At 41.7% G+C, this 11,118-nt stretch overlaps 1 protein-coding gene across 1 annotated transcript; it reads left to right on the top strand.

The window, feature by feature from the left end:
• The first annotated feature begins 2,739 nt into the window (after nt 1–2,739).
• LOC124040963 (proenkephalin-A-like) lies at nt 2,740–8,338 on the top strand. The gene is given in 4 exon segments (XM_046358100.1): nt 2,740–2,978; nt 3,204–3,344; nt 6,062–6,391; nt 6,394–8,338. Coding segments are annotated over 3 exon segments (669 nt in total). The 5' UTR covers nt 2,740–2,978; nt 3,204–3,206; the 3' UTR covers nt 6,595–8,338.
• Nucleotides 8,339–11,118: the final 2,780 nt, after the last annotated feature.

The raw sequence follows: 11,118 nt of genomic DNA on the forward strand, positions 1-11,118 counted from the left end.
GGTGCGCTATGTGTATCCCTACAGGCCAAACCCTCCCTAACCCGGACGACACTAGGCCAATTGTGCGTCTCCACACGGACCTCCCGGTCGTGACAGAGCCTGGGCGCGAACCCAGAGTCTCTGGTGGCACAGCTAGCGCTGCAGTACAGCGCCCTTAACCACCGCGCCACCCGGGAGGCCAGTAGTTCATCGTTTTGAACGGGAAAAAATGATAGAAGAAAATTGTGTAGGCGACAAGGTAATAGTTCAACTGAAATTATTCCATCCATCCACTGAGACTTCCATTAGGGTTCTAGAATAGAATTACATCAGGAGTCAGGGGACATGGGAAGCCATATTGTTGCACAGTGGTATGTCATCTACCTGGCCTGTTGGCCAACTGGCTTCCCTTGCTCCAGGAAAAATAACACATTTATATGAAATAACAGCTATTACAGGTGCCATCTGACATGCCGATCTCATCAGGAGAGCTGAGTGCTGTAATGTGGGTGTAATAGCACAATGGGTTTACATAAACTGTGACTCAACCAGGACTAGTCTTCATCATTTTCACCATCATTCTCACCTTTGTCATTATCATCATTGTCATCAATATAATTTATCTGCATAATCTTTGGCATTGCCTCACACAACAGCGTGCACATTCATATCACTTCAATAGGATTAACTTTTTAAACACAGTTATCAAATCAAATTTTATTAGTCACATACGCCGAATACAACAGGGAAATGCAAATAGTCTGGGTAGCCATTTGATTAGGTCTTCAGGAGTCTTATGGCTTGGGGGTAGAAGCTGTTTAGAAGGCTCTTGGACCTAGACATGGCGCTCTGGTACCACTTGCCGTGCGGTAGCAGAGAGAACAGTCTATTACTAGGGTGGCTGGAGTCTTTGACAATGTTTAGGGCCTTCCTCTGACACCGCCTGGTATAGAGATCCTGGATGGCAGGAAGCTTGGCCCCAGTGATTTACTGGGCCGTTCGCACTACCCTCTGTAGTGCCTTGCGGTCGGAGGCCGAGCAGTTGCCATCCCAGGCAGTGATTGCAACCAGTCAAGATGCTCTCGTTGGTGCAGCTGTAGAACCTTTTGAGGATCTGAGGACCCATGCCAAATCTTTTCAGTTTCCTGAGAGGGAATAGGTTTTGTCGAGCCCTCTTCACGACTGTCTTGGTGTGCTTGGACCATGTTAGTTTGTTGGTGATGTGGACATCAAGGAACTTGAAGCTCTCAACCTCCTCCACTGCAGCCCCGTCGATGAGAATGGGGGCGTGCTTGGTCCTCCTTTTCCTGTAGTCATCTCCTTTGTTTTGATCATATTGAGGGAGAGGTTGTTGTCCTGGCATCACACTGCCAGGTCTCTGACCTCCTCCCTATACGCTGTCTCGTTGGTGGCGGTGATCAGGGCTACCACTGTTGTGTCATCGGCAAACTTAATGATAGTGTTGGAGTCGTCCCTGGCTGTGCAGTCATGAGTGAACAGGGAGTACAGGAGGGGACTGAGCGAGCACCCCTAAGGGGCCCCTGTGTTGAGGATTAGCGTGGTATATGTGTTGTTACCTACCCTTACCACCTGGGGGCGGCCCGTCAGGAAGTCCAGGATCCAGTTGCAGACGGAGGTGTACAGTCCCAGGGTCCTTAGCTTATTGATGAGCTTTGACTGCACTATGGTTTTGAACGCTGAGCTGTAGTCAATGAATGGCATTCTCACATAGGTTTTCCTTCTGTCCAGGTGGGAAAGGGCAGTGTGGAGTGCAATAGAGATTGCATCATCTGTTGGGGTGGTCTGCTAATTGGAGTGGGTCTAGGGTTTCTGGTTTATATGAACTATAGTATTCAGGTCCATTAATACCCTAGACAGAGGCAACATCAGCAATCATCAGAGGTGAAAGTAATTGCTTAATTCCTTCCCATCCTGTCCTCTACCTTTTGACTGTTTACTCACTGGGCAAACTGTGATAAGGACAAGACAGCTGTCATTACGGCAACTGACCGCATTCAACTTTATCTGCCTGTAGCTCTTCTTTCCCAACAAACATCTTCACAGTTAACAAGGCTGTTAACAGTATCAAGACAGTTTTAACTAAAAGAGAGATGATGGCCTACATTCAGGCCAATACAAAACGATCAGTCCTTGACTGACTAGGACTGTTCTACAGATATGGTTCCTAGAAGAAAATCAGTTAGACCCAGTTAGACCTATTTCAATGGACGCTTTTGTAACAAATCCCTGTGTGAAACATATATTGACTGAAGAGATTGCCAATGCACAATCAAACATTAACTTCATGATTCATCTGGACTTTTATGTTTTATGTAGGTGCATATTCAGTATCTTATACAGCTGCTAACTCTTGGCTCTATGTGATATAATCTCTCAGAGCAGGATGAGTGTGTCTGTGAATATCTCAGCTGCAATGTCTAGCACCCTACCTTATGACAGAACCTAGTGTGATAGCATCAGGATCATCATCTCATGTTTTATGACTGAGAAGTCATGTTATTGAGCTCTGTTATCTAGTGAACATTTTCATTATGTACATTTACATACTTACTCCATTATTAAATGCAAACACAAAGCATATTATAATACATGTCAAAGTACAATTTCACAAATATCAAATGTCAAATAAATCTAAAGAATTGCGACCATTTATGCATGAAATGTTCTTCAGACGACTGGATACATTATAATTACGTTTTTGGAGAAGTACTTATACCTAATCACGACACAAAAATTACGTTATGAACTTAACTCAGACGCAGTATACTTAACTCAGTATACATTTTGAGCATCCTCCTGAGTATTTGGCTTCGTGACCCACAAGCTTGTCCAGTTGTGCGACTTCAGAGAAAGCTGATTGGCTCAATAGCAAGTGCTTTTTTTCTAACGGCAAGACGGTAATATATTTGTTACAAAGCCTCACAATCAACAGTTCCTACAGCAACACAACAGGACTTGGACTAAACAGAAAAACAGAGGCAAGTATGGGCTTTTCTTGGTTTGCTTCTTCTTGGCAACTTTGTTACTTTGGAAAGAAGACCATTGAGTTTAATTTAGTGTCCACTTGGGCACATACATGGCTTTTTCGTATTGTCCATGTTTTATCACTTCGTGAGAAATTAACAGTAAGTAAAACTCTTAATCACAAACGCATTCTAATCCATGATATGTGTTGACTTCTCTGCCCAAAATATTTTCTCTAGTCTATGGCTGTCCCGGGGAACTCACTACGGATACTGCTTCTCGGTGCGTATTTTGCGCTGACGGTCGGAGCAGACTGCGAGAAGGACTGTGCACTCTGCCTCAACCGTCTACGGGGGCATCAGACGGCGATTACCACTCTGGTAGGTCAAGTACATTTGGACATGTTTTAAAGCATATATTTCAAGTAAAGTAACGGGGTGATGCTTTTTCCCGCGTCTAACTTTTTCGTAGGGAAAGATTGCGCAGTAGGCTACGCACCTGTGTTTTTTGGTCACCTAAAGAAGCAATGGATAGGCAATATTCCATGAGGTGCGTGTATCCTTGGAACACGACTTTATTAAACTCTTTTTCATTTATTTTGATCCACGTAGACAATGTAATACCAATTAAATTAGGCAACCCATAATGTCAATTGCATCAATATGACATTAATGATTAATGTCGGTTGGATTTGAATCTAGGCTACAACTTGTGTTGTTGGTCTAACTGGCGACAACATGAGACCACGAGGCATTTATTTTTGCCATGCTTCATGAAGTTTTGAAATTAGAAGAGGATTTGGTTTCATTTATTACATATAGCCTGTAGTAAAACCAAGACTGTTGCGCATCATCAATTTCATGGGAGCCGTGTCACTTCGATTCTTGAAATGTAGGCTATTAAAGGCAATTGAGGAGTGACTGAATCCATGTCAAATTAGCAATTCAATAGTACTGGCCTATCCCAAATGCTCAAGATCGAACAAAAAGTCTAAAATCTTACCACAATGGCATAAATTCAGTATCTCCATCAAACCTGTCTTTATTTGTGGCCCTTAGTGTGTTTTAGCTCCATCAGGTGGCATGTTGGTGGTTCAATATAGCCTCAATAAAAATGTTGGTAGATAGCATATTTTCATATCATTCAAATACCCCCAATAAAATAAACATTCATATGAGAAGTTATTTTCTATCAGATAATGTATTTAGAATTATATGTAGGCTATACAAAAGCACTCTTCTCTTCTGCTTTGACAGCTCAGACATAAAAATCCATGTTTATGAGGCATTAAAGATGTAGGCTTTGAAGAACATCAGGCTTTCAGTAACATCATGTCTCATTAACTGTGATTCTAAAAAGTGGACAAATGCACCAGATAAGTGTCTTTCCATCTGTTTCAATATAATGACTCTTAAAACGAGTAGAGCATGAACATCACATTGGAACTGGCAAATAGAATGAATTTGTTCATACATCCAACCGTGTCTCTCCGACATTGGCGAGAGTAACAGCCACACCCAGAGTTTTCCATGCACCAGAATTTGACTTGTTGTATCCCCTGTTAAATATTGTTTAATTAAACACTACTTTATATGTAAAATATGCCTTTTGTATTGCAAAAATATATATCACTGTCACTCCAGTCAATATGGTGGCAAGAAAAAATATGTGAACCCTTTGGAATTACCTGGAAATTGGTCATAAAATTTGATCTGATCTTCATCTAAGTCAACAATTAGCAAACACAGTCTGCTTAAACTAATAACACGCAAACAATTATATGCTTTCATGTCTTTATTGAAGGCATATTTTCTTCTGTTGAAGCCATTCTGTTGTTAATTTACTTCTGTGTTTTGGGTCATTGTCCTGTTGCATCACCCAACTTCTGTTGAGTTTAAATTGGCGGACAGATAGCCTTATATTCTCCTGCAAAATTTCTTGATAAACTTGGGAATTCATTTTTCCTTCAATGATAGCAAGCTGTCCAGGCCGTGAGGCAGCAAAGCAGCCCCAAACCATGATCCTCTCTGCACCATACTTTACAGTTAGGATGAGGTTTTGATGTTGGTGTGCTGTGCCTTTTTTTCTCCACACATAGTGTTGTGTGTTCCTTCCAAACAACTCAACTTTAATTTCCTCCGCCCACAGAATATATTTTGCCAGTAGCACACTGGAACATCCAGGTGCTCTTTTGCGAACTTCAGACGTGCAGCAATGTTTTTTTTGGGACAGCAGTGGCTTCTTCCATGGTGTCCTCCCATGAACACCATTCTTGTTTAGTGTTTTACGTATCATAGACTCGTCAAAAGAGATGTTAGCATGTTCCAGAGATTTTTGTAAGTCTTTAGCTGATACTCTAGGATCCTTCTTAACCTCACTGAGCATTCTCTGTGCTCTTGCAGTCATATTTGCAGGACGGCCACTCCTAGGGAGAGTAGCAACAGTGAGGAACTTTCTCCATTTATAGACAATTTGTCTTGCCATGGACTGATGAACATCAAGGCTTTTAGAGATACTTTTGTAACCCTTTCCACCTTTATGCAATTCAACAATTCTTCCTGTTAGGTCTTCTGAGATCTCTTTTGTTTGAGGCATGGTTCACATCAGGCAATGCTTCTTGTGAATAGGAAATCAAATGTTGTGAGTGGTTTTTTTATAGGGCAGTGCAGCTCTAACCAACATCTCCAATCTCGACTCATTGATTGGACTCCAGGTTAGCTGACTCTGACTCCAATGAGCTTTTGGAGAATTCATTAGCCTGGGTTCACATACTTTTTTCAACATACACTGTGAATGTTTAAATTATGCATTCAATATAGACAAGAAAAATACAATAATTTGTGTGTTATTAGTTTAAGCACAAAGTGTTTGTCTATTGTTGTGACTTAAAATGTTTTGACCAATTTATGCAGAAATTTAGGTAAATCCAAAGGGTTCACATACTTTTTCTTGCCATTGCTGCTTCACGGCTGTGTACCATGAGCCCCTTGATAGAGACAAGTCTCCAATGAAACTAGATTTCCAGTATGGTATGGGTTTGTGAGCCGCTGATCCACCTCTGTGTTTTGAGGTTCCTCTTCCCTTCCTGTTTTGGCAGACATGCTCAATAGAATGTGAGGGCAGCCTGGACACCACGAAGCTCCGCCTCTGCCGAGACGTCCTATTGGAGGAGGTAGATGACATCAAACAGGAAGAGGTGCAGGGTCAGCAGCACCAACTGGCCAAGAAGTATGGCGGCTTCATGAAGCACTACGGGGGGTTCATGATCAGGAGGAGCCCACCCGTAGAGGGGCGAGTGCAGGGAGGAGAAAACAGCCCGGTGGCTGAGGAAGAGGACATCCGTCTGGAGATCCTGAAGATTCTGAATGCAGAGGCTGAGGGCCAGAGGGATGAGGAAGTGGCCAAGCGCTATGGGGGGTACATGAGAAGAGGGGGGACTTGGGGGGCCTGGAGGGGGTGGGCAGGCCATTGAAGAAGCGCTACGGGGGCTTCATGAGAAGGGTGGGAAGGCCTGAGTGGCTGGAGGATCAGAAGAACCAGGGGGGTCTCCTGAAGCGCTCCTGGGGGGGGGAGCAGGGTGACTCCCCCCTGGCTGAAATACAGAAGAGATATGGAGGATTCATGGACTAGGGGTCGGCCCCTCCTCCAACCTCTCCTGAGTCTGGACTCTCAATGTTGATTAGATTATCCATTCTTGTTCCGCTGTAGAGCTTCACTGTCATGATTTTTGTTTGATTGGGTATAATGTGACAAAAAAAGAGTACTGTATGTTTTATGGTTTTGGTTATTTATAATATAACCTGTGTTCGTTGTGGTGTACGAGGCTGGGGCATGTGTGGAAAACAAATCGTGGCATGACCTGTATGTTTTCTTTCCCTTTGTCTTGCCATTGGTTTTTAAAGGGATAGTTCACTTTTTTAAAATGTTAGTTGAGTTTCCACTTAAAAACTGTCATCCAAACTATTTTTTAAGTTTGTTAGTTGGTTATTTAGAAATGGCCAGACTCTCCTGGCGAGGAAACATTAAAATAAGCTACAGCTTCAAAAAAGTTAATTATCCCTTTAAGTGGCCATAGAACATTTTCTGAAGCTTCTATTTCCACCACAAAGTCTCACAAAAGGCTGTAACTATGGGGGAGCAGGCTATTGTGGCCTTCCCATTGGTGGTTTGGTCTTTGGAACTGAAGGGCCCATCAATGTTATCTGCTTTGTTGTTGGAACATGGAGGTACCCTACTCTAAGTACCTAAGTACTGCTATACCAGTGTGTTGTAGTTATCCATCTAATGGCAGTGTGTCGGTCGCTTTTCATTGTTATTATAATAACCATGTTGCTCTTTCCACAGTGCTCACACTTATCCCAGTATGCTGATGTTGAAACATGTTGCTTTCAGTCGATAAATGCCCTCATTTTTTCTTCTTTCTATTGAAAACAGAGCAGCATTTCAGACCAATTAGTTGTACAAAACATAATAAACCCATGTATCCTGCAAAAATAAGTGGACTCCACTGGCTGTTTGATGTGTTTTTCTGCTTGGGAAGTGGAGCCAATGTTCCTGCCTCACTCTGCCAAGCCCACCTGAGATAATAACTCTGGTGTTAATGGTGAGGATTGTATTTCTTTGACACATTCACTCAGCCCCATGTCTACCTTCTTTTGTACAGATTGCTCAAGTGAGCGCAAAATATTAACAGTTTTTAGTTTCTTAGCTCCCTAATGTCTCAGAGAACCAAAACTTCACTGATTGATATTTTGCTTAACTTAATCTCCCCCCAGAGGTTTATATGAAGAATGCTCTTCCTCACAATAAGGCAGTATTTTAAATGACTCACAAGTTAGATCTACAAAACAGGATAAATAGCCCCCTCTCCTGTCTGACACATTCATTTATATCATTCATTTTTCTAACTTCACTTCTCAATCGTAGTTGTTTCCAAAGGCACCACCATATCTATATCCACAGCCATTAACTTCCAAAATGTTGGCAGATACATACATAATGTAAGGAATAAACGCTGATGTTTTGTACATTACCTTGGGAAATAATGGACAACGCAGCAGGACGAGGCAGAGTCAAGTGCCTTTGTGTAGTTAATTTTTCCAAGATTATAGAGTACCATAGTAATACCCATAAATCCTAGCGGTCAAACAGGGAAATGATTCCAATCGTTTTTCCACCAGTCATTTGTAATTCATAAAGAATTACAAATGACATGATGACCTGGATGAGACTCCCGAATCGGAGTAAAGGTAAGAATCTCTGATGTTAGCTAAATGTAGTAATTCATAATTTGGCTACATTTCTTTAAATGGCAATTCTGTGGACTGTCTCATGCAAGTTTTAAATTGACACAATACCTGTTAGCAAAGATGTCAGCTAGAGATGATGTGCAGGAGCTTGCAGGGATTTGTAGTTTTGCATGAGGCTTACTTTGATGCTAATTATCATTTTCGAATCTGAGAGTAAATAGAGCTGAATATATTGATATGTCACCTTGTCCGAGAGAGATTTACATGTTATCAAAACGTCACGCCAGGGTAAGCCTACACAGCCCTTAATTTAAGTATTTCTAAAATTTCCTATAGGAAAAATGAATGGTTTAAAAATGATTGGAACCATTTCCCTGTTTGACCGCTAGGTTTGATGGGTCTTATGACACCTCCACTGTGGGGTTCTATGTACAGAACATTGGCATTTATCCCGCTTATAACAGTTGCCAAAGAAAACAATATGAAAGAAACATTTACTGGTAAAAATACTTTTCTTCATTGATATTTAGATTTTTAAACGCAAATTCATACTTTCTCATCTTTTGGTTGCTAGAGATGCGACCCAGTCATTCTTTTGATTAGTTCGATATTTATAGACGTGACCCAGTCATTCGTTCTTTATGTTCCGTTGCCATGTTCAGTGGCAACGTTCTAATCCCTTGCTTGTTGCTAGCTAGCCAACTAGCCACGACTGCACAGTCATTACCTCTGCAGCCAGAATAACAGCAAAGTTTATTCTGTTGCGTTTGTTAAAACTGTTTATCCCACTTATACCAGTTGCAAAAGAAAACATTACTAATACACAATATAATACCGAATATAAATAAAATGTTGTTGTTGATATTTTAATTTATATAAGCAACATAAATAAAATGTTGTCATTGATATTTTAATTTATATAAGCAACTTCATACTTTCTCATCTTTTGGTTGCTAGAGACAGGATCCAGTTGTTCGTTTGATTAGTTCTGTCACACCCTGATCTGCTTCCCCTGTCTTTGTGATTGTCTCCACCCACCTTCAGGTGTCGCCCATCTTCCCCATTATCCCCTGTGTATTTATACCTGTGTTCTCTGTTTGTCTGTTGCCAGTTTGTCTTGTTTGTGAAGTCAATCAGCGTTTTTGTATTCAGCTCCTGCTTTTCCCCAGTCTCTCTTTTCTCGTCCTCCTGGTTTTTGATCCTTGCCTGTCCTGACCCTGTACCCGCCCCCCTGACCACTCTGCCTGCTCCTGAGCCTGCCTACTGTCCTGTACCTTTGCCCCACCTCTGGATTACCGACCTCTACCTGACCTGACCTTCAGCCTGCCTGCTGTCTTGTACCTTTTCCCCTGTTGCTGTAATAAACATTGTTACTTTGACACAGTCTGCACCTGGGTCTTACCTTGATTCCTGATAGTTCAATATTTATGGACTCGACCCAGTCGTAAGTTCTTTATGTTCCATTGCCATGCTCGCTGGCAATGTTCTTATCCCTTGCATGTTAGCTAGCTGGCTAGCAACCAGAATATACCAGAGTGTTGTTGAATAATCCTTTCTAATTGGCTTGAAGGGCATTCTAGAGAATGCATTATTTCCCTATAATGCATGGTATATTTGCACGGTAGAATTCAATGGCTAGTTAATTTGTGCATGTTTTGTTTAAGCTGCCTTTAAAAGCAAAAATTGAAAAATTTCAAATTGGCTAGAATATTGGTATTGTTGAATTCGATTTTCATAATAGCAAGCTAGGACTGATGGTTTGGTTAGCTAAACTAGAAAGTCTGTTTGTTTAGTTACCATGGCAACTACTGTAGCTAACTAGTAAACTTGCTAGCTACTTCAGTGGATGTTGAACACATTTCTACCTGCAAATGAACACATTTCTACATGCAGTCATGGTATAAAAGGGATAATCAACTCGGGGCTCTATGGGTTCTCTGGAATATAATGCAACTCCGCGGAAGGTCAGTTCCACTCCACTAGCACGTCGTGGAACACACTTTCCATTAAACGCATAGCCCCTCGTTGATTATCCCTTACTTAATGTCCATTCTATAATGCCCTTCTAGCCAATCAGAAACTAGTATTCAACTATGTTGTGGTATAAATACAGGTAACTGCCTAAATAAAGTGTCTCAATAGGGCGTTGGGCCACCTCGAGCCGCCAGAACAGCTTCAATACACCTTGGTATATATTCTTCAAGTGTCTGAAACCATTCTTCCATGATAAATTCCATCATTTGGTGTTTTGTTGATGGTGGTGAAAAACACTTTCTCGTGTACCACTCCAGAAACCCCCATAAGTGTTCAATTGGGTTGAGATCTGAACACAGACACACACACACACACACACAGTGAAAAACAGAAAACCGCCTATGCTCCTTTGAGACCGCTCTTTAAAAGTCACTGAGATCTTTTCTTCTAAGGTAGCCAAAATAATACATGAACCTAAGCATGATAGGATGTTCATTTCTTAATTAACTCTGCCATTGAGTTGCCTGCTCTCCACTCCCTTTTCCCTCAGAACAGCCTCAATTCATCGGGGCATGGACTCTACAGGGTGTCGAAAGCATTCCACAGGGATGCTGGCCCATGTTGACTCCAATGCTTCCCATAGTTGTGTCAAGTTTGCTGGATATCCTTTGGGTGGTGGGCCATTCTTGATACATACAGGAAACTGTTGAACTTAAAAAAGAACAGCGTTGAAGTTCTTGACACAAACCGGTGCACCTGGCACCTACTACCATACCCGGTTCAAAGGCACTTAAATCTTTTGTATTGCCCATTCACCTTCCGAATGCCACACATACACAATCCATGTCTCAATTGTCTCAAGGCTTAAAAAGCCTTCTTTAACCTGTCTCCTCCTCTTAATCTACACTGATGTGGCTTTAACAAAATAAAG

Source organism: Oncorhynchus gorbuscha, linkage group LG08, assembly GCF_021184085.1.
Source record: "Oncorhynchus gorbuscha isolate QuinsamMale2020 ecotype Even-year linkage group LG08, OgorEven_v1.0, whole genome shotgun sequence".
NCBI lineage: Eukaryota > Metazoa > Chordata > Actinopteri > Salmoniformes > Salmonidae > Oncorhynchus > Oncorhynchus gorbuscha.